The 25674-nt window shown below is 39.1% G+C and overlaps 1 protein-coding gene across 3 annotated transcripts in view; it reads right to left on the reverse strand.

Annotated features, from left to right (window-relative positions):
• The window catches only part of LOC133385633 (histone-arginine methyltransferase CARM1-like), a 161944-nt gene that overhangs the window by 122155 nt on the left and 14115 nt on the right, over nucleotides 1-25674 (reverse strand). For all 3 annotated transcript variants that reach the window (XM_061629058.1, XM_061629074.1, XM_061629065.1), the window contains exon 2: nucleotides 7915-8040. In XM_061629058.1, coding sequence (XP_061485042.1) covers nucleotides 7915-8040 — 126 coding nt within the window. The remainder of the gene's footprint in view (nucleotides 1-7914; nucleotides 8041-25674) is intronic.

The raw sequence follows: 25674 nt of genomic DNA on the forward strand, positions 1-25674 counted from the left end.
AGCTCGGCATACAATCTTTAGCATCTTAAAAGGTGATCAGGTACCACACTTGGGGAAGAACTGTCACATGGATGGGAAACGCTTAAAGAGCTGCTGCCAGTCACAGTAGACAGTACAAGGACAGAAAAACAAAAAACAAGGAGAGGTGTTAGAAGCCCATGGAGGTTTACAAGGTTGTGCTTAACTGTACAGCTGAGATTGATTTACATTCACTGATGTGACTATTATGGGGTAAACGGTGTGTGTCTGTGTGTGCGTGTGTGTAACTATGTGTGTGACTTCACACACACACCTGTCATGGCTACATCAGAGTTGTGGAGAGCTGTGAAATGGAAATGGACTGCCTTCAAGTTGAAGTTATGGTGACCCTCCGAATAGGGTTTTCATGGTAAGTGGTATACAGAGGGGGTTTACCATTGCCTCCCTCTGAGGCTAGTCCTCCCCAGCTGGCTAGGGCCTGCTCAGCTTGCCACAGCTGCACAAGCCAGCCCCTTCCTTGTCTGCAACTGCCAGCTGGGGGACATCTGGGCTCCTTGGGACTATGCAGCTTGCCCATGGCTGCACAGGTGGCAGGGCACATAACTCCTGAGCCACTCACTGTGGGGTGATCTTTAGCTGGCTCTTTGCACCCAGGACACACAAGCGGGCATTTGAACTCACAGACTCTGGACTCCCAACCAGGCTCTCCTCCACACTGTGCTATACTTGTATATAAATCTGACACTGGTTTAAATATGTTAACCGATATCAATTGATGCATGTTAATGATTGACACTTTATAATGAATGAATTGAATACATTATCATGTCCATATTGTCAACATGAATTATTTATCTGAATTGTCATACTATGTTTTGAAAGGAATTAGCTTTAGACTTATTCTAACGATGTCCCGATATAATTTTTTTCTATTGTGTTGTGACCCACATTGAGCACATTTGTGTGGAAAAGTGGCATACAAATTGAAATACATAAAACTTAATGCAACTCCTCCATACTGTGCAGTAGACAACAGACTCCTGCTGAACGGATAAACTGTGGTGAAGGAGGCTGTGTGTGTGTGTGTGTGTAAGTAAATTGCTTAAAATAGGGTGGACCTGCACACAGAATCATAGAACAATAGAGTCGGAGGGGGCCTAATAAGGCCATCAAGTCCAACCCCCTGTTCAATGCAGGAATCAAACTTAAAGCATACTGACAGGTAGCTGTCCAGCTGCCTCTTGAAGGCCTCCAGTGTTGGACAGCCCACCACCTCCCTAGGTAATTGGCTTCATTGTCATACTGCTCTAACAGTTAGGAAGTTTTTTGTGATGTTCAGCTAAAATCTGGCTTCCTGTAACTTGAGCCCATTGTTGCATGTTCTGCACTCTTGGATGATTGAGAAGAGATCCTGGCCCTCCTCTGTGTGACAACCTTTCAAATACTTGAAAAGTGCTATCCTATATTCCCTCTCAGTCTTCTCTTCTCATAGTTAAGCATGCCAAGTTCTTTCAGTCTCTCCTCACAGGACTTTGGTTCCAGTCCCTTAATCATCCTTGTTGTCCTCCTCTGAAGCTGTTCTAGTTTGTCTGCATCCCTCTTAAAATGTGGTGTCCAGAACTGGACGCAGTACTCAAGATGAGGCCTAACCGGTGCAGAATAGAGGGGAATTTGTACTTCATATGATATTGTTTAAACTATACTTCTGTTAATGCAGCCTAAAATAGCATTTGCCTTTTTTGCAACCACATTGCATTGTTGGCTCATATTCACTTTGTGATCAACAACACTTCCAAGATCCTTCTCACATGCAGCATTGTTGAGCCAAATAACTCCCATCTTATAACTGTGCATGCAATTCTTTTTCCTAGGTGTAGAACTTTGCATTTATCCCTGTTTAATTTCATTCTTTTATTTTCAGTCCAATGCTGCATCCTACAAAGATCACTTTGAATTTTGTTTCTGTCTTCCAGGGTACTAGCTATCCTCCCAATTTTGTATCATCTGCAAATTTGATGATTCCATGCAACCCCTCTACCAAGTCATTAATAAAAATGTTGAAGAGCACTGGGCCCAGGACTGAGTCCTGCAGTACCCCGGTCATTACTTTCCCCCAGTTTGAGAAGGAACCATTGATAAGCACTCTTTAAGTATGATTCTGTAGACAACTGTGGATCCACCTGATAGTTGTTCCATCCAGCCCACATTTAGCTAGCTTGCTAATCAGAATATCACAGGGCACTTTGTCAAAAGCTTTGGTGCCTTTGCTTGATTTTTAGAAATCATTCTCTTCCCCCCTCAGCCACTCATGCCCCAGCATTTATAAGAGCCCTGCCAGGGGGAAGAAAGACCTTCTGCCTACCCCTTATGCTGGCATTTCTCTGGATCCAACCCAATGTATAGAAATGGCACAGATTCAAGAGATCTGTAATGCAAGATACAAGTCAGTCTTTCTGAATATAATGTTGAAACCAATCGTTTTATTTTTTCAGCTCGTATCAGGTAGGCAATTAGTATACACTGTATGCAGGTGGGCTACACATTCATTGGTTGAGCTACTCCAAATAGATGGCCATTGTTTGAAAAAAAAACAAGCCTTTATACACTAGACACACTGACAATCAATTTTATGGCTTCCTTGATGCTATTCAGATGTTGCACACATGTTCTTCAGAGAACAGAGAATACCATCTATGATTTACTGCTGTCTAGATGGTGGAAGCAGGAAGACTGAGAATAGCTATCCTCTGCATGAATTCAGGGTAGGCATACATTTGTCACCATAAAGAGAGATGAAAAATGGAGTATGAAAATCTAAATCATCCTAATCCTCAAGCCACATGTGATGGTATAATTCCCAGAGAAACCAATGAATACATTTTATTATAAACAATTAGAAGATTGTAGATTTGGCTATTTGAAAATGCTGAATGAGAGGCACGTTCTCTCTCTCTCTCTCTCTCTCTGTGTGTGTGTGTGTTTGTGTGTGTGTGTGTGAGAGAGAGAGAGAGAGTGAGAAAAAGCAAGCACTGTTCCAAATGTCCCCATCACCCCCAGTCCCCGACATTCCCACAGTTGGGGAAAGTTTGCAAGAGACACAGATGTTACAAGAAATGTGCGACTGTTGCCCAAAAGAGTAGCCCTGAATATGTTTCTCCATATCTTCCCTGCAACATCTAGTACATAAAAACATGATGCAGCTGCTTTGCTGAACCTAAGCAGGTTCATGTTCTGGTCAGTACATGAATGGGAGACTATCTGAGAACCCCCATGTACACTGCCTTGAGTTCTATGATGAAAGAAAAGCAAGATATAAATATACTAATTAAATAATGAATACATTTTGAGTCTCCCCTATTCATGCAAGTGGCAGCCAATTAAGTAAAATAGGGCTTAGGAGAAAGAAATGAAGCAGGAGAAAGACTTATTGAATTCTGGGAAGCCAATGATTTGTTTCCTGCGAACACATTTTTTGAGCAACCAAAAAGACAACTGTACATGTGGACATCACCAAATGGACAATATAGGAATCAAATTGATTATATAATTGGTAGCAGAAGATGGAGAAGTTCCATACTTTCTGCAAAAACAAGACCAGGAGCAGACTGTGGTACAGATCATTAACTGGTAATATCGAAAATCAGAGTAAAGCTAAAGAACAACAACAAAGCAACCAAAATGCCAAAATACAATTTAAATAACATCCCAGAAGAATATAAAGATCAAATAAGGAACAGATTTGAGGCTTCCAACTTAGTTGACAGAGAACCCAGAGAGTCAGAGGCATTATCAGGGAAGAATGCAAAAAGGCAATACCTCTAGTTAAAAAGAGAGAAAGACCTCAATGGATGACTGAAGAAACTCTTACAATGGTTAAAGAGAGAAGGAAAGCAGAAGCAAAAGGAGATAGAAACATGGTTAGAACCATAAATGCAACCATACAGCAACTAGTATGTAGGGACAAAGAGAACTATTACAATAGTTATTGTATAGAAATAGAAGAGGACAACAAAAAGGGTAGAACAAGAGTCCTCTTCCAAAAGATTGGAGAAATTTCAACTAAGAGTAGGAATGTTGAATAATCAACAGGGAAGCACATTGACTGACCGAAATAAAATAAAAGGAAGATGCAAGCAATACACTGAAGAACTATACAGAAGAGATCCAAGGATGACAGATTCATTCATGGAGGAACCGTATGATGAACCACCAGAAATTTTAGAATGTGAGGTGAAAGCTGCACTTCAAATACTTGGAAGAAACTAATCACCAGGACGGCAGAACAGATTGCATACCAATAGAGTTGCTGCAAGCTACTGAAACTGAATCTGTCCAAATTATGACAAAAATTTGTCAACAAATATGGAAAACTAAACAATGACCCACAAACTGGAAGGATTCAATATACATCCCAATTCCAAAGAAAGGGGATCCCAGGGAATGCAGTAATTATCAAACTATTACCTTAATATCCCATGCGAGTAAAGTAATAGTCAAGATTCTACAACAAAGGCTCTTACCATATATGGAGCAAGAAGTGCCAAACATCCAAGCTGGATTTAGAAAGGGAAGAGGTACCAGAGATCATATCGCAAGCATACGTTGGATAATGGAATAGACCAAGGAATTTCAGAAGGAAATCACCCTGTGCTTTATAGATTACAGCAAAGTCTTTGACTGTGTAGATCATGAAAAACTATGGAATGTTTTAAAAGAAATGGGGGTGCCACAGCATCTGATTATACTGATGCGCAACCTATACTCTGGACAAGAGTCTACTGTAAGGACAGAATATGGAGAAACCAATTGGTTCCCAATCGGAAAGGGTGTGAGCCAGGGATGTATTTTATCACCCTATTTGTTTAATCTATACACAGAACAGAACATATTCAGTGTTGGACCAAGATGAAGGTGTGAAAATTGGAGGGAGAAGTATCAATAATCTAAGATATGCAGACGATACAATACTACTAGCAGAAAATAGTAATGATTTGAAACGAATGCTGATGAAAGTTAAAGAGGAAAATACAAAAGCAGGACTACAGCTGAATATCAGGAAGACTACAGTAATGACAACAGAAGATTATGTAACTTTAAAGTTGACAACAAGGACATTGAACTTGTCAAAGATTATCAATATCTTGGCAAAGTCATTAACCAAAATGGAGACCATAGTCAAGAAATCAGAAGAAGGCTACAACTGGGGAAGATAACTATGAGAGAACTAGAAAAGGTCCTCAAATGCTAAAATGTATCACTGAACACTAAAGTCAAAATCATTCAGACCATGGTATTCCCAATCTCTATGTATGGATGTGAAAGTTGGACAGTGAAAAAAGCGGGTAAGAGAAAAATCAACTCATTTGAAAAGTGGTGTTGGAGGAGAGTTTTGTGCATACCATGGACTTCAAAAAAGACAAATAATTGGGTGTAAGAACAAATTAAACCAGAAATATCACTTGAAGCTAAAATGATGAAACTGAGGTAATCATACTTTGCATACATAATGAGAAGACATGATTCATTAGAAAAGACAATAATGCTGGGAAAAACAGAAGCAAGTAGAAATACAGAAAGACCAAACAAGAGATGGATTGATTCCATAAAGGAAGAACAGGCCTGAACTTACAAGATCTGGACAGGGTGGTTTATAACAGATGCTATTGGAAGTCGCAGATTCATAGGGTCGCCATAAGTCGTAATCGACCTGAAGGCATATAACAACAAGGGGCATGAAAACTCAAAACATGATGACACAGGCATTACAAAAGACAAAGGGCAGCTGTTTTAGATGAATGTTATGTTTCTTATAATTTCTAGTTCTGGTTGAAGCATCTTCAAGTTGTACTATAGACTGATCTGAGGATGTTTGTCATCTTTAGGTATTTTTAAAAGGCAAAGATGCAAGCAACATATATTCAAAACAACACAGTTGTCTGGTTCCAACGTTCCCAATGGTATGAGGGTAAAAAGTAAATACATTGCAAAGTAAATCTTACATATTTAAAGTGACTATCTGAACTATATGAACTGTCTTAATATTGTTGCTTCCTCCCTGCTAAAACAAGATCTACACAGCACATGTCTTGTTTTTGTTATTTGCCACCACTCACCATATGACAGTTGATATAGTTCAGATAGTCACTTTAAATATGTTTGATTTACTTTGCAAATCAACCCTAACCCTAATTTTACTTTGCAATTACTTCGCAATTTAGTGAAGTTTTCTATAGTACATCATTTTCTTTTGCTTCTGTTTCTGTGAATATGTGAAGTACAGCAACACTTTGCATAATTTACACTAAAAAAACTCTTAAAACAATTGTGTATTAATGGCACTGACTGTTCTGCAGAATAGTCTCCAGAGGACATGAGGAGTGTCTCAGTTTGCACATGTTACCAAATTCTTCTCTGAGCAGGCACATGTAGTCTCCCACCCACATTTAAACCAAAACTGCCCCTGGCCACGTCCACACCAGACCTTTATTTCACTGTAGACAGTCATGGCTTCTCCTAAAGAATGCTAGGAAGTGCAGTTTGTGAAGGGTGCTGAGAGTTGCTAAAAGAGAACCCATTCCCCTCACAAAGCTACAATCCCCATAAGAGAGGCTGATGTTAAACCACTCTGGCTACCGGAGCTCTGTCAGGGGAATAGGAGTCTCCTCACAACTCTCGGGACCCTTCACACACTATTTATTTATTTATTTTAAAATATTTCTAGTCCGCTCTATTTTAACCAGAAACTCAGAGCGGCGAACAGCAGCAGTAGAATAAAAACTATACAATACACCCAATACATACAATCTACACACTACACTTCCCAGGATTCTTTGGGGACGCCATGACTGTCTAAGGTGAAATTAAGATCTGATGTGGGTGTGGCCCCTTGATTAGCCAAGCCAAACAGCTGTGAGTCTGGCTTTCAGAACACTGACAGTTGGTCTTACTAAGCATACCTGCACTTATCATTGACTCCAATGCTAAATTTCTTAAAATCAGCCAGGCATTTTTTTTTTAACTTTTAAACTGCAGAAGATGAAGGTCAGAGTATGGGGCAAGGTCAGTAATAGGATTACAGGTTATCTGTGAACGTGGCTGATTTTTAATTAATTTCAACAAATTATGAGAACTCCGACAGAAAAATGTCCAACAGAGGCCTGGATTTTTTCTCTCTCTTTTACACTTTGAACTCTCGATTTTGACTGTTTTGTGTATCACCATGAAAATTTAGAGGTTTGTTAAGCAAGCATTTCTGAGTTCAGGACTATAAGTTTTGTAAGATTTTGTTTTGAAATGAGCTTATGGGAAGCAGCAGAATGGCATGGGGGAATTTTCAATTTAACATTGTGGAATGTGAAAAATCCATGCTGGCTATCGTACACTATTGTGGTTGTATAATGTTGCAGTGTATCCATCTTCCCAAAACAGAATGGTCCTGTTTAGAGTTCCAGCCAGCCATTCCCTCTGAGCAGGCCCCTCCCCTCCCCATGTCTTCCATTTTTCTTTTCCAATTGTCAGTCTACATTCTGTGACTACTGAGTGTGCTCAGTCCTCAAGGGGGTGTCTTATGTGCACCATTAGGTTTTTCCCCCTAAGGTTTATATGAGCATATTTGATACCTCCTTGTTTCTCAGAGGCTCTATTCTGGCTACAATCCTATTGGCACTCATCTATTGAGTTTGCTATTAGAATAAATGACAGAAGTTGATCCAGTAACAGAGTAGTAGTAGTAGTAATCCTATTTGTACTTTTCATCTACCCCCTAACACTCATGTTTAACATTGAAGGTAACAGTTAATCATGAACACCCCAACAGAATAAAAATCACAGAATGTGAAGATAGCGTATCAAAGTTCTTGCTGTAGGACACAAAGAGTAAAGAGCAATATAAATTTTAAAACACATACAGTACAGTTAATGCCATCAATTGCTTACCAGAATGTGATCTGAATTGGAGTAAGGCGCTGTTATACCCGAGTGTTATCAATATGGACTCTTTTCCCACACGGCAGTATTCAGTGTCTTTGTTAACCAAGCACTTAAACACACAGACACCATCAGCTGCAGGGAGGAAAAAATACGTTAGTGTGTTTATTACAACACACACACACACATGCATTCACAAATGGTCCTCAGCTTGTATTGATGAATGACATTTTTAATTCAGCTATTTCCCTCTGTTTATGTTATCTGCCTGTTTTTATGTTTCTTCACTAAATTACTTACTTTTCCTTCCCCCACCCCTGGTAATATGGGGATTATATGAATAATATTTGTAAAACTCACTGAACACGTCAAGGCACTCCATAAGTACTGAGTATTATATATCATTGGATTGCATTCAACTATGCCCTAATCACTGCATTGAGAAGGACTATGTGTATAGTATTTTATGGAGAAATAATCACAGGCATGTGAATAAGGAGACAGTCTGTTCTGATTTGGGCTGGACCACACAACTGAAGTTGCCTGAAACATGGCATTTCTGTCTTTATTTCTCTTCCAAAAACAGAGAAACAGACATCAATATACTGTGCAATACTTAACTGCTGTATTGAGTTGACAATATACCACAAAACTCTAAGCACTATGACAAACAAGTGACCTTTTAATAACACACACAATTCCCTCAACATATGAAGGAAATTAACATTTCTGATATGCTGTATTTCTTGTGTCTAATGGAGGAACATTCTCCCTGAATTCAATCAGAACCCAGCTCAATCACAGTAATAATTTTTCCATTAAGTAGAAACATGCAGTATTTAATTATTTTCTCCATGTGAAACCAATGTGATTTCTTCCCTTTGTAATTCTTTGACACATCATTACAGCAGTTTTAATCCTTCATGGCACATCATGAGAAATGTCTAATCTGAAACATGATTACATGACTGCTTTCTATATAAGTTGCTTTTGCTCCCCCAGGTACTTTTCCAATACGGTAATAACACTGCCAGTTGTTGCCCTGTGATTCATGAATTTTCAACCTTACTTCCTGCAATATGTAGCTACTGCTTCTCAGAATAATACAAAATTAAAGGTTCCCCCAAACCACCATAATAAGGAGCTCCTTCAAACAAGAAGCTTAGAACTACACTGATGATTTAGTCTTCATAGGACAATACCACAAGTTATGATTCACATGTCAGGCAACCTGTGGAGTGGAAGTAAGGATGTCATAAATATTACTGTTTTAAAAAATTGTGGAGGGGAACAGCATATGCTTCCAAGTAATAAAGAAAGTTTTTGGAAGAGAAAACTAAATATTCATGAACTGTGGGGAACTACTGTGGAGTGGGGGAGATGGCTTTTTTTTAAAAAAAGTGACAACAATGAAAGAGACTACACTGCAAAAATGTACAGGAAGGGAGTGCACAGTGTCTAAACATTGTTTACAAATACGTTTTTGAAAGGTTGCAAATGCAGGCATGTCATTCATCACTAATGTTGTCAAAGGTACTTCGTACTAGTTGTTTGTGGAACGTATTGGAAATATTACAAGTAATTAACCAATGCAATTGATGATGTGCTACGTCGAGTGAAAACTGTATTTATCCAGCAACTAAATACTGTGTAACGAATGCTGGGAAAATGCAAAAACTAAGACAATATTAAAGGTGCCTAAAAAGTTGGTTTTTCAGTACTACTTTAGTTTCCAAATTCTGTTCTACAGCTGCCTCCAAGCTTTTTAAAGCAAAATTAGATAAACTAGTGAGCTGGACTTTGTAGAGGGGAAAAGACTTTTAACATTGTACACAGTATACTGTGCTAAGTTACCTCAACACTTGCAGTATTTAAAATATGCAGTATTGAATGCAAACTGGCATGGGCCTGATGCACATTTAGTGTAGCCTGCAGCTTAATCATAGTTAAAAGAATCTTGTTAAAATGTTGTGTTGGTGTATTTGCCATCCTGGGCTCCTTCGGGAAGAAGGGCGGGATATAAATTCAATAAAAAAATAAAAAATGCAAAATACCTACAAGTTATACCACCATCAAAAAAGATGTCTGAATATCACCTCACTCCCTGGAATCTATGAGTAACAACTGCATATTTGTTGCACTACAACCTGGCAGACTGGAACAGCCTATCAGGCTATGTGGGTCCTTTTTAGCACTTTGAGGAATTGGTCTTCTGCAATCTGAATAGACATTAAAACTGTAGTTTCACCATAAAGACTCCCTACAATGAGGCAACATCTTTAAATATGCTTATTCAAAATAAAGTTCCACTCAGTTTTAGAGACTTAAATACAGCCTTTAATCTGCAAAGGTACCCCTATGGCATAGAGCAACTCCTACATTTTCTGGCCACCAGCAATGCTTAAATAACCTCTTTATTGTTATTTATTTGTGCACTCACACTTTAGCATGAAAATGAAATGAGGTTATATCCAGGCATGGAGGAAAGGTCAGTATAGCAGCTCGTGGAAATCACAGGGCAACTGGGAAATGCAAAGCAAACAATGAAGAAAGGTGGAGTATCATTAACTACCTCATAGGTGGCTCATCTTCCTAGATGTATCAGTAGTGCTTTGCCAGTTTACACTGGACAGGCTGATATTCAGAAGAATCTCTGAAGTACAACAGATGACCATGGGCCATCTCAGTGGTTGCATCAATACTGTGGAACTCCTTCCTGAGTGTATCTCACTACTTCCCTATTTTCTTTTAGGCAATTAGCTAAGATTGTAGCCTACCTAAAGCAAGTAAAAATGCCTCATTTCTTTTAAAGATGTGGAAATCTATGCCCTTCGAGCTTTCTGTGGATGTGCTGGAGTGGATGAGATCCCCACCAGTGGAGCACCCATGGAGGGGCATTCCTTCACCATTCTATCCTTAGTGAATACATATGGTCATAAAATATCAAAAACACCACTGTAATAAAAAAAGGGGGGGAAAACATGACAGCTATAACTACCTGCAAATTAGTATATAATTTGAGACCCACAGATGTAACCTTCAGTACTGCTTACTTATTTTTGGCAGAAAGGAGCAAAAAATGTTTTTCCTATTCTATAGGAAAAGAACTGTCATAGCTGAATGCTAAAATATATAATTAACTTGTCTGTATATTAGCTAATTTACCAGAAGCTTGAAAGTGGGAACAAAGAGAGTTAAAGCACAAAATGACATCTGATTAAGACACTAATATTTTGTACAGCTGCTGTCAAACTGTCTGGCAGCTTTGAGATGGTTCATCCTTTGCCATTCTAACGATTCAAAATCAGCTACAGGTTTGATATGCTGTTCAAATTCTACAAAAACACAGTGATTCTGTGTTCGCAATTGAGGGCTGAAGAAAAGGAGGCCAAGACTTTGTTTTCATGCTCCCTCACCGACCAAGAGGAGCCAGATGGAATTAGGTTACAACTAAGCTAAGAGAAGGATTACTGTTGGACAAGACAAGAAGTCATCTGTTACATTTTTCTATGCTGTATGGTATGATGTGCCATACTGGATAACAGCTAAATCTACCTAGAGTGGGTCTCTGATCTGAACTCCTAACCTGATTACAAAGCAGGTCTGGGACCTGCCAATATCCCTGCTACCCACTGTTAACATGCTACTACCAAACCCCACACCTGCTGCTGTTGATTACCATCACTTCAATAGAATGTGAATATATGTAATTATGGCTGGTCGATGTACAACGGCAACGGCAAAGAATTCCAGCAGCTTCTGTGCTACAGGGAGTGCTATGGCAAGCAGTAAGAGACAAACACCTGAATCTTAGCATGAAGGGATAACCCTAATTAATAATAAGTGGTGCTTTTCTTCCTCCAGAAGCAGCTCTCATTTACAGGAGAAAAACTGGCAGAAGCCTTTTAACATAATAGCCATAGACCACATCTGGCTTGAGACTAGAAACCATTACAAGGCTGGGTGTGGGGAGCAATAAATTCAACAAAGAGGCTCACCCCCATGATGCTTCCTGATGCACAGTGGGGGGTTACTATGGTTAAAAGAAAGCAAAGGATAGGCTTTGTTAATTTTAAAATTAAACATTTATCAGGCAAAAAAAATGATTCTAAGAAAAAAGGGATGGTGGGATTTTGGAGAAGAAACACCGCTCTGCCTCAGATGGCTGAATGAATAATCCATAGGTATGCATCAGCCCTCACCTGCACCGATGGCAAAAGAAAATAAAGTACTAACACCCCGTGCCTCAAGGCAAGGCCGCTGCCACAGTACCGAGAGCAAAACTTTGCCAGTTTTATGAGCTTTGCTACATTTAAACACACAATTAGTTTTTAAAAATGTTTATGTATTATACTATACGTCATTGCATTATTTGCAATAACTTGATATCATTTGCTGCAACTTGCATATACTAACATTCAATTTCAGAAGGACGTTGTTCTGATCAATGTATAAAACAAGAGCACTGATAAATATTTGCCAAATATGCTAAAATGGATAAACACATCTGTGTTCAAATGATCTATGCCACAAATTTAATAATTACAAAAGAAGGGGTGATTTGCAGTCACAGAATACAAAAACTGAGAAGAGGTTGCAGTAACAACAGTGCTCAACTTCCTCACAACACTGTTGAAAATGAACAACCCACACCTTTGTTTTCTGAAAATTCAAATCAACATTTTTTTTGACACTAAATGGTGAAGCTCACATGTAATAAAAACAGTAATGAAAAAATCCTGAGGAACAAGTTGTGCATAACTTTGCTTTCACAGCTCAATGATATTTGAAATGAAAACTTTATCCCTTTGCTGAAAGAATGTCTAGACAGTGGTTGTTTACTTGAAAAACAGATTAATCTGCAAGATCAGTACTTCAATACATATGTCTCCACTTTATTTTCAAGAGAAACTGGTTATTTCTATTACTCTCCTCTGGGTTCTACATATTACGATGTTACATGTGTTCTACCAGTCTTAAGTATGGTTGAACAAATACCATATGTACATTATCAACAACAGAGAAAAAATATTTCAGCCAAAGGCCTACCAAAGGCACTGGGTTAAGCCAAAAGGAAGACATATATAACCATTTACTTAAATACAAACTCTGCAAGAAAGCCTGAAAGTGACTCTGTCTTTCAAAAATGTATTGACTGTATTAATCTCTTTGACTGTTCTTTCATTTTATATATCTACAACAAAACACAGTGGAATTATCTGATGAATTTACCATTACCAGAATAAAAAGGTTAAGAAGTCCCAGAGTGCAGGACACAGAATAATGGGCTCAAGTTGCAGGAAGCCAGATTTCAACAGCACATCAGGAAAAACTTCCTAACCGTTAGAGCCATACGACAATGGAACCAATTACCTACAGAGGTAGCGGGCTTTCTGACACTGGAGGCATTCAAGAGGCAGCTGGACAGCCATCTGTCGTCAGGAATGCTTTGATTTGGATTCCTGCATTGAGCATTGGACTTGATGGCCTTACAGGCCCCTTCCAACTCTGCTATTCTATGATTCTATGACATATATGATATTTTTCTATGACTTTCAATTTTCTCTCTCTCTTTCACATTCTTTTCCTTCTTTACAATATGGGAGAAAATATAAAATGAAGACTTATAGCATAATAGAAAGAAAATTGTATAACCATTTTCAAAAGAAAAATATTGGACAGAGACAAACAAATAAACAATGTACTCAATACTTCATTGAGCTCAGGATACAATCTGAAGTTAACAGTGGCAAAAGACACACACCTAAGTTTGTATCAGGGAAAAGAATCACCCAGGGAATGGGTGCACTGGACAGGGCTTACATCAAGTATCATTCAGTTTAGATGGGCCTAGAGCAGGGATAACCAATGTGGTGCCCTCCGTATGTTGTTGGACTACAACTCCCATCACCTTCAGCCAGCATGGCCAAAGGTCAGGGATAATGGAAGTTGTAGTCCAACAATATCTAGAGATCACCATGTTGGCTACCCCCGCCAAGAGCATGTGCTGATGTTTACAAGGCTATGGAGAATCTCTACTTAATGTGATAATCTCTTCAACTATCTAAGTCTTATTATAGCACTATGATCTGTACCTTACTGACAAAAATAAATAACCTATATTTTAAATAAATTGGAATTCAGTCCTCTTGGTCTGCTGGACTGCTACTCATGAGCATGTAGAGATCAGGCATACCTAGAACCATGTCCCACCAGTATCCAGGGTCCTCTAGACATGCTCCCCAATCCCTCTAATGTTCTACAGTTGCTATGGAACAGACATCCTTCCTCTTCCACCCTGCATTTTGGCCATTTTGGTGCCTCACTTGAACATTTTCCCATAATTGCTGCATTGCCATCACAGGGGCTCAAAGAGAGACACAAGATACCATAAGGCAGTAATATATTTGCCTTTCTGATAACCCTCTCAAGCCAGCCTTCATTAAGTACTGAAAATATTTTTAGTGTACACCATGCACATAATAAGCCAGCAATCTGAACAAGACAGCATGAGTCAATGACAGGTATTTATATTCCGCCCTCCCTCCCAGCAGGGGCCCAGGGCGGCAATTTACAGGAGTGTATGGTAAAGAACAAATGGGGATGCTGCTTAATCATTATTAAGCATCAAGGTGTCTTTGAACTCACTCCAATGCATGATCGTATTAGCATATTTTTTAATTTAAAAACAATAGCTAGGACAGGGGACCAGACTGGGATGATGGGTGATCTCCCCCACCCTTCCTTTTCTCTAATGCTGCTTTTTGGCTTGTGGGTGTAATCTGATCTTCCTGCCTGAAGTTGGGCTTTTTAGATAATAACCAGCAATTGAATTGTGCCTGGAAACAAAATGTTAGCCAGTGTAGATTAAACAGAATTGAAGTAATCTCCAAAAGAATTGAAGTAATCTCCAGACAACAATTTAGTGTTCTCTGTTACTCATGGCTATGTAGCAAGGGCCATCTACCACCAACTGCCCCATGGGAAAGATTCCAGGAGGGAGGGAAAGATTAAAGCAGGCACCTGTTCCAGTCGAACGGTCTCCTTCCCCTACAAGGCCTGGTGCCATCCAACTACCATGTAGGAAAGATCTTGATGACTTGTTATTGAGATTTTTATTGTGACTGTATTGATGCATTGTTATGCTGCTTGTAAGCCTCCCTGGAAGGATTTGTGTTTTATTTATTAATTAAATTGATATCCCGCCCTTCCTCCTAGTAGGAGCCCAGGGAGGTGGACTATAAATAAGCTAAATAAATAAATGTGTGCCTTTACAAAAAGGGGGGGGGAGCAAACTGTTATTTGCATCCAGAACTGAGAGGGTGTGTGTGTGTGTGTATTGGGGTGGGGGAGTTTAGTCAGGAAAACTTTGTAGAGGAAGGGATGAGCTCCTGTATGATGGACCCAGTCTGAATTGCTATGCCCAACACTCCCTGGATATATATATTTTTAAAAAGAGATCAAACATTTGCATATCTTCTAGTTTGACCCACAACAGCCTTAAAATACACCTTAAAAAAACCACTGCATCTAGTTTGTACTTCATTTTTTGAACTGTTGTTACAAATACTTTACAAGTAAAATGGAGTTACAAATTACCAGTCACTTTTGCCGGTTTCTACACCATCATTCTGACAACCAATACTAAAAACAAAAAAATGTGCAACATTCTTTCGATTTACCTGATGGTGTTTTAATGACTGAGAGCTTCTGTCTAGAAAATACACTAGAGCTGCCAGACATGTCTGGCATGTTAATGGTTTGATATAATTAGAATAGCATGATTTCAACATGAGCCCTACTTTGTGGTTATATATCGGATCCTTGCTTTCCTTCAGGCATATTTTATAAGCGAGCATGTTAAAGAAACCTTCCAAAAATAGAAAAAAGCAATAAAAGAAGAATACATCTTCTAGCAAAAATTTAAAGACACCATAGTTCCTGCTTAGAAAGGAATATGATAAAGCCCAGTTATGCAAGAAAATAAATGCTGAATGTAGGAAGACAGTAGGGCATAGTTCGCATAGCTCTGCAGCAAAATCTAACAGCTGAGATGCAAACAAGTACAAAGCCTCAGAAAAATATATTTCTAGAATAGTGTAGACAAAGTTCTCTCACCCAGATTTTTATATTTTCTTCTTTCAGTGATATTTCTCCTGTGACCCAATTTCCTTACACTGAGGAAAATTTGGGGGGTTTGCAGCCTATGCTAGTCCTACTCAGAGTAGACCCACTGAAATTACAGACATGACTAACAGTCCCATTAATTTCAATGGGTCTGCTTTTGAGTAAAAGCTTAGTTGGCTACAACTCTATAAGATTAAGGCTGCAATCCAATACATACTTCCCTGGGAGAAGGTTCCATTGAACAGAATGGAGCTTACTTTTGAGTACACATGTATTGGATTGCAGCCTAAGGCTGCTGTTCTAGTAGTATACACTAGGAGAAAGCACGAAGGGACTCATTGGGGCTTATTTTTGAGGCAGCACAGAATTGCAGTATACCCTATATCCACTTGGGAACAAGCCCAATTGGAAGCAGTGGAACTTCCGAGTAGACATGTATACCAATCCATTGTTATTCAAGTCCCAATAAGACTTCAACAGGATCTGAAAGTGATGTAATTTTATCAGACTTTGTCTACTCCTCTACATCATTTTTTCTCTTCAGGGCCTACTAAACTAGCTGCCCATAATGGTGGCTACTCCCTGCCTCAACTCTCCCACTGAATTTAAGCAACCTTGTTAAAGTGACATACACGAGTAGGTTACACAAACACTTAAGATGTACTTTTAATACAGAACTATATGGAATATATTTGTACTTACATTTATTCAAACATATATTTATAATATTAAAAGTTAAAACAAATATGACACTTGAAAAAAAATCCCCACTTTCTTCTATAATTCTTACTTGGGCATCAGAACAGATTAATACCATATTATACAGCCATGAGAGTGGCTATATACTATAGGCAGCATGGATGTTTCACATTCTGCAATGTTAAACTGAAAATACCCCTCATGCCATTCTGCTGCTTCCCATAAGTTCATTTCAAAACAAAACCTTACAAAACATACTAGTCCTGAACTCAGAAACGTTTGCTTTAACAACCCTCTAAATGTTTTCATGACGATACACAAAACACTAGAAAAGAATCGAGAGTTCAAAGTTCAAAACAAGAGGGGGAAAATCCAGACCCTTGTTGGACTTTTTTCTGTCAGTGGTCTCATAATTGGTTGAAATTAATTAAAAATCAGCCATCTTCACAGAGTACCTGTAATCCTATTACTGACCTTGTCCCATACTCTGACCTTCATCTTCTGCAGTTTAAAAGAGAAAAAAATGCCTGGCTGATTTTAATTAATTTTAACATTTAAGTCTACTATATTGTTGGGCATGCTTAGTAAGAACCAACTGTCAGTGTTCTAAAAGCCAGACTCACAGCTGTTTGGCTTGGCTAATCGGGGTACACACCCATGCCAGACCTTGATTTCACCTTAGACAGTCATGACTTCCCCCAAAGAATCCTGGGAAGTGTAGTTTGTGAGGGGTGCTGAGAGTTGTGAGGAGACTACTATTCTCTAGTCCTGACAAAGCTCCAGTGGCCAGACGGGTTTAACATCAGCCTCTCTTATGGGGACTGTAGCTTTGTGAGGGGAATAGGTTCTCTTTTAGCAACTCTCAGCACCCTTCACAAACTGCACTTCCCAGCATTCTTTAGGAGAAGCCATGACTGTCTAAAGTGAAATAAAGGTCTGGTGTGGACGTGGCCAGGGGCAGTTTTGGTTTAAATGTGGGTGGGAGACTACATGTGCCTGCTCAGAGAAGAATTTGGTAACATGTGCAAACTGAGACACTCCTCATGTCCTCTGGAGACTATTCTGCAGAACAGTCACTGCCATTATTCCACAATTGTTTTAAGAGGTTTTTTTAATGTAAGTGTTGCTGTACTTCACATATTCACAGAAACAGAAGCAAAAGAAAATGATGTACTATAGGAAACTTCACTAAATTGCAAAGTAATTGCAAAGTAAAATTAGGGTTAGGGTCGATTTGCAAAGTAAATCAAACATATTTAAATTGACTATCTGAACTATATCAATTGTCTTAACATTGTTGCTTCCTCCCTGCTAAAACAAGATCAGCACAGCACATTTATTTATTTATTTATTTATTTTATTACATTTTTAGACCGCCCTATAGCAATAAGCTCCCAGGGCGGTGTACAGCATAATAAAACAGGTTAAAATACAAGTGGATGTAAATACAATAAACAATAAAACATAATTAAAAATTTTCAATTTTAAATTCAAATTTTTAAATTTTTAAAATGCCTGGGCGAAGAGGTAGGTCTTTACCTGGCGCCGAAAAGATAACAAAGAAGGCGCCAGGCGTATCTCATCAGGGAGGGCGTTCCATAGTTCGGGGGCCACCACTGAGAAGGCCCTAGCTCTAGTTATCGTTCTCCGTGCCTCCCTATGCGTTGGGACACGGAGAAGGGCCTTCGACGTCGAGCGCAGCGACCGGGTAGGTACATAGCGGGAGAGGCGTTCCGCCAGGTATTGCGGTCCGATGCCGTTAACGGCATGTCTTCTCTCTGTTATTTGGGCCGATTGCAGTTGTTGCTACCACTCACCATACGTTCAGAGGGATGTGTTACAAAATTCTCCCAAGCCACACAGGAAGTAGATTGGACTGTTAAAGACCAACCCAAATTGTGTTTGCATTTTTACAAATGTGTAGGGCGGTACAATATCTCAGAGAAGAGGTCAGGTCTTCTGCTCCCCTGGTGCATTCACTACAGCTGCCCAATTTCCCTGTTTTTTAAAGTTTGATAGAAATATCTGTTGGCTATAGGTATGTTCTTAAACTACAAGGGTTTTTTCGCCTGTTAAGTAAAATTTCCTTAAGTCTGACTAGATTCAGCCATATATTGCTCTAATTTTTTTTTTTTTTTTACTGTGACAGATTCACAGTTCAGTTTTACTGACATCGCTGCATCAACTTTAATACCTGGTCAAATATACCTAAAAGAACAACTGCTCCTCTATATGCCTGCCTGTTCATATATAGGCAGATGATGATGATAACAACCCACCCTTCATCAGCAGGTCCCAGGTTACAGCAGTTTAAAATTCAGTACTATAAAGAAATTAAAAACAAATCACAATCAGCAGGAATACAGTAGGTCCTAAAAACTTATATCTCAAGTGCCAAAGGCCCTGATGTAAAGAGATGCATCTTTAGCATTCACTGAAAACTACACATTAGATCAGGCCCTCATGATTATCCTGCAATCTGCACAAATCTATCTGCTGACAACCAAAGAGAGAGCTAGAGATGTGAAGGTCTGGGGGGAAAACAGAAAAATGGGGGAAGAGCAGGTTTTCTCCCCCCAAATATTTCTCCATTTTTTCTGGGCCTTCACATCTCCATTGAAGGCCTTTTCTGTGTTGGTACCTAGCCTTTGGAATCAACTCCCCCTAGATGTCATTTGAAATGTGGTGTTGGAGGAGAGCTTTGCGGATACCATGGACTGCGAAAAAGACAAATAATTAGGTGTTAGAACAAATTAAACCAGAACTATCACCAGAAGCTAAAATGATGAAACTGAGGTTATCATACTTTGGACACATCATGGGTAGACATGATTCACTAGAAAAGACAATAATGCTGGGAAAAACAAAAGGGAGTAGAAAAAGAGGAAGGTCAAACAAGAGATGGATTGATTCCATAAAGGAAGCCACAGACCTGAACTTACAAGATCTGAACAGGGTGGTTCATGACAGATGCTCTTGGAGGTCGCTGATTCATAGGGTTGCCATAAGTCGTAGTCGACTTGAAGGCACATAACAACAACAACAGATATCAGGCAAGTGCCAACCTTGACTGGTTTTTGGAGCTTGCTGAAGACATGTACTCATGTATTTGCTACTGTTATTACCTAGTTTTTAGTATTTGAATTTTTCTACTGTGGATTGTGTGTGTGGGGGGGTTGTTGTTTGTTTTTATTGTATTTTTAGGGAAATTTTTGTAACCCACCCTGGAATGTTCAACGAAGAGCTACATATAAATGTTTAAACAAACAAATAACAGCTCAATGGTATAGGCATTACACACCACAAACGCCTATAGTATTGCAAATGTAGGCCAATCTGGGCATTTTACAGTAGTATCCATGTGCAAAGCCTGCTTGAGACATATTAGTTTTTAGATTTCTTACCTCCCCTTCACCATAAGGTCTCAGAACGGGTTACAGCATCTCTTATCATGGTAAAAAGTATTTCCAGAAAAAAACTGTTTTTGATTTTAGCCAGGCTGTCAGATTTTCTGAGTGATGCTGTGGAAAACTCTACAAGGCAGTTTGTTCCCTCCAGCTCAAGTTCATCGGGCATTATTTTATAGCTTATTTACTCTGAAGGTCAGAAAAATAGGAAAGTCTCAACTGAAGTAATTTTTAGAGCCTTTGCAAATGATAGAAATGGATCTCCCTAAGTACATCAACCCTAGTCAGTGTCCAATGTCAGGATTTTACATAATGCATTGGAGTATTCGGGGTTGGGATAACTCTGTCACCAAGAGAAATAGTCCATGCATATTCACTTTCTTTCTTTAAATACAACATCGGATACGTGCATTCTAATATTAGAGAATGGGATTGCACAGGGTAGAACTACATAACGTGGGGCTCATGCTGAAAACATGTTGAGTTCTCCCTCTGATATAACATGGAGAATTCACCGTGTGTTTTGTGACATAACTATGTTGTACAGTATGTTACTACACAGTGCACAGCTTATATACTACAACATGATGCAGGAATGGGGAAAGGCTCAATGCCATGACATTGATGGTCATAACTTGACAATGATTTTTTTGACAACAGCTCCTTGTCAAGCGTAGAAAGTTATTCTTTCCACAGATTTCAAAGAACCCCAAAAACAAATGATTAAAAGATCTAGGGAAACGGAAAATGTTTTCAATTGACTGAACATCTGTTGCACAAAAACATTTCATCTGAAATTGCGTTTGATTTTGATGTAACCCAATCTGGGATTGCTTCAGCAATGAAGAGTGGGTAAGAAATATTTTAAATATAGAAAGAAAGAGAGAGAAAGAGCCCTTCTTCAGCTGTATCAGAAAACATTATTTTTAAGTATTTTGCAGCTAGAAGCTCGAATACTCTGATTAATTTTTACCAGATGCCAGGCAACAAAGTAGAATAAAATAAAATTTGACCAAAGAAAATCCCTGAGAGTCACAAAGCAGGGAATTCTGTAGGTACAGTGAAACAGTGAATATACACATGCACTCCTACTGTCCATAAACCATAATATACAATGTGAGCCATAAGTAGGGATGGCAGAGAATTCCATTCTAAGTGGACACAGGAGTGGAAATTGCTGCAGTTTGCATGCTCTTTTGTGGTCAGTAACAAAAATCAGGTAGCAAATACAATTGGTATTCACATATTTTTCCAACCTACAAATGATACATAATTAATGATCTCCCCTATTTTTCTGCTGTTTCTTTAAAATTGGAATGAATGGCCTTTGCATGAAATGGTGTTAAATTTGGCCATAGCAGACAATGAGACAAATAATGCAGTTTTTGGCAAAGCTGAACTGCAGCAGAATTGAAATAGTGCTGATTGTGATGAACACAGGTTGGAAGGGAAATTGCTATCTTCTTACATCCCTGTATATTTTTCATGATTTTCCCTCCCCTTTTTTGAATGGGGAAAATCACATGACTCCATTGTATAGACACACATGTATTACTCATGACAAATGTTATGCCACGTGTAGAAATCCTTTGACTGTGTGAACCAGGAATTAGTAAAGGAGTAAGATAAGAATGAACTCTCTCCTCCTCAGACCAGACAGTACAACAAACACTTTGATCCATTCTGTATTACATAAATCATTGTGTTTATTTAACAAAATTTATGTATCACTTGATTGTTCAAAACCTCTAAGTGGTTTACAAAAAGCATTAAAATTATCAATAAAAACATTTAAAAACAAGTAATTAAAAACAGTTAAAAACAATTAAAACAGAAATACACTAAAAAGAGTAAAACACATCAACCTCTATGTGTCTGGATAGGGTTGCCTAAACAAACAATTTTAAGCAGGTGTCAAAAAAAATGCAGCAAAGGTACCTGCCTGATGTTAGTAGGAAAGTAATTCCAAAGAATAGGTGCTGCCACACTAAATGAGCAATGTCTTACAAGTGCAGAACAAGTATTATGTGGCACCTGTAACAGTGCCAGTTCCTCAGACTGAAGTGCTCAAGTAGGCACATATGGGGTAAAGTGCAAGTAAACTGATGCCAAGCTTTTAAGGGCTTTATATGCTAATAATACCTTGAACTTGGCCTGGTAACAAATCAGCCACAAGTGCAGATCCCTGAGCAGAGTTATCTTATGTTGACAGGATCTCACTCGTGTCAGCAGTCTGGCTGCAGCTTTCTGCACTAACTGCAGTTTCCAGGCAAGGGAAGCCCCACACAGAGTGCACTGCAGTAATTCAGCCTTGAAGTCACCAATGTGTGAATTACTGTAGCCAAGGTCTCTTGGTCTAGGAAACATTGCAGTTGTCTTACCAGGTGCAGCTGATAAGAGGCACTTCTAGCCACCGAGGCTACCTGCGCCTCCAATGACAGAGCTGGATCTAGAAGTACCCCCAGACTGTGCACCTTGTCCTTGAAAAGGAACACAACCCCATCTAGGGAAGACAATTGACCAATCACTTGTACAAGGGAACCACTCTCCGTTTTGGCAGGATTCAAGTTCTGCTTATTGGATTAACAATCAAATGTTGCATTAAAATTGTACGCTGAAGGCAATATAGCTATTTTACTGCTTAGCCCTATAAGAAGATTTGGTTAGTGTCATATACAATGTACAACAACAACATTTTATTGAGGTTACCCAACCATTAAACAATGTTAACAACCTAGTTAACATTAATCAGAGATTAATGAGTCCATCTACTTGAAATCTGTCATCTGTGTTTAAGTATATGACATTATTCATCTAATCATGCATGTTTCATTCACACTTTCAATGAAATGTCATATGAATACCTCTTGACAGCTGTAATTTCTGGATGCAGGATTATATCCACACATGCACTCTGGCAGCCGTTGGGATTCTGCCAAAGGACAATTAGTACCTCTCTCTCAAGAAAAACCCTCTTCAATCAGACTGAGGCTCTATCTAGACCAGGATCCTATTTCTAATACTGGACAGTAGGCAGGAGTATTGGGAAGCCTGAAAGCAGGACATCAAGACAGAACTCCTCTCCTGTTCTTTGTCCCCATCATCCAACATTAGGAGGTATGCTGCCACCAAACTTGGTGGTTCCATTTTATATCATAAGAACAGAAGAACCTGCTGGATCCGGCCAATGGCCCATGTAGTCCAGCATCCTGTTCTCACAGCGGCCAACTAGCTTGCCCGTGAGAAGCCCACAAGCAGGATCTGAGTGTAAGTGCACTCTCCCCTCCTGCCATTTCTAGCAATTGGTATTCAGAAGGAGAGTCCCTCTGACCATGAAGGCAGAGCATGCTAATAGCTGTTGACAGCCATGTAATTGTCTACCCCGCTTTTAAAAGCTAGCTAAGCTAGTTTTGCCACATACTGTGTAAGTGAATTCCAGAATTTAAACTTTGCATTGCATAAAATTAATTCCTTTCTAAACATACATAAAATTTCATTTGTGACATCCCCTCTTCTTATATTATGTAGAACAGAGTTCTATATAATTCAGAATTTTATAAACTTCTACAATGTTCTCACCTCCTTTAGTCTTCTTTTTCTAAACAAGTCATAGGTGATAAAGAATTCCATGCAGGTGAGTGACCAGTCTAGCAGAGGATGGAGAGATGGCTCCCTCTACCACTAGTTCACTTACTTGAAGGCATTCTTTTTTTTTACTAGCCCAGTATGAGACTGTTGGTTGTTGTGTCCATGCTGACCACATATAAGGGGGCTTCCACTCCTCCATGATCAGCATAGAAATATATGACTACTAGCTTTTTAGGAGACAATAAAAATGTTGGAAGCTAGGAACATTCGTGGGGCTATTTACAAGACTGATCTAAGAATAACAACATGCAAACAATTTAACCTTTCCTCATAGGTAAGGGGCTCCAAAGGCCAACTTGGGGTTTGCAGCTGTGAAAGTACTAGAGGAAAGTAATGCTGGTGAGGCCAGGTCCCAGCACAGATTAAAGACTTAATTTTTACATCCCAGTACTGGGCCACTACTGCCTGACCAGATGGGATTGATACAACTGCCAGGCAAGTTTGCTTGGACACCCTTGACTGCCTTGGACAAAATATCCAGAACATTTATTTAGGATTGCTCAGTAATCAATATATTTAAGACATGCTGTTTGATTTTGTGTTGTCTGTCCTATGTGGAGAGATGTAAATAATTTTCCTCTTATAATTTATCATTGAGGCCTGTTTTATGCACTCAAGATATGCTAGATTTCATATGACAGTACTCTGTATTATTTCTCTTGTGCCACAGCCGCTATAGTGTGGTACCGTGCCTAGAGAAAGGATGCGGAACCTGTGGCCTTCCAGGTGTTGATGGATTCAGATGGCTATCAGATCCAGCCACCATGATTAATAGTCAGGGATGATGGAATTTAGTCCAACAACATCGGGAGGGCCACAGGTTCCCCTTCCCCTGCTTGTTGGCCTCAAATCAAAGGAATCCAGATTCAAATCCCTACTCAGACATGAAGCTCACTGGGTGACTATTAACCAATCACATGCTCTCTGCCTAACCTATTTCACAGAGGTGTTGCAAAAATAAAATTGGAGGGGGAACCTTGTATAATACCCTGAGCTCTTTGGAGGAAGGATGAGATAAAAATATCATAAACAAACTTAACACAAACCTAGGAAATGCAACCACCTATTTTCAACTTCATTGAAATCAACAGGAAACCAATTCCCCAATAAACAAGGACACCAATAATAATAAATTTATCTGGTAACTTCTGAAAGTAAGGTATTTTCACAGGCTGTACATTTTAATAGAGAAGTCCTCAGCTAGCCATAGACACAAGTTAGCAATCTCTTCACAGAACATTAAAGATGCTCAGAGTTTCAGGGGTGCGCTCAGTAAAATCGGCCTGCATACCAAAATAATGCACATTATTTCTCAGCACGTTTGTACTGTTTGTTAATAGATCAGTGTTGATTAGTTTCCTTTCTAATAAAGCAACAGACTGCAGCAGTTCGGATTGCATCACAAAGGTAAATGTTCTCCCAGCACAACAATAGAGAGATTTTTGTACCGGTAGATGAATCCAAAGTAAACTATGCATTCTGGGGAATCTTTGAGTTCCTCAGTTAGTAATATCAGTAACAGCAGACAAGCTTTATTGGAAACAGTTTGCTAACTACAACTGATCTACCCTTAAAGTGCATAGCTGTACAGCAGTGTTGGGTATGTTCCATGAAACATTCTCATTTCACACAAGGTGGCAGCTGAAAGTTTGAAAATCACTGTTGTAAATCAAATGAATTACTGGTAGCTGCTCACTTTCTTCATGCAGTTCCATTGTATAGTATACCAATTTCTGATCTATGGATTTGGAACTAGTGGAGACATGAACCTTGCCAGTCATCCATGCTCTAGTGAGCTTCTGGTTGGATTACCGCAATTACCGCAATGCATTATACATGGGGCTGCCTTCATGGTCTGAAACTTCAGCTGGTCCAAAACAGAGTGGCA

The sequence above is a fragment of the Rhineura floridana genome, chromosome 1 (assembly GCF_030035675.1).
Source record: "Rhineura floridana isolate rRhiFlo1 chromosome 1, rRhiFlo1.hap2, whole genome shotgun sequence".
Taxonomy (NCBI): domain Eukaryota; kingdom Metazoa; phylum Chordata; class Lepidosauria; order Squamata; family Rhineuridae; genus Rhineura; species Rhineura floridana.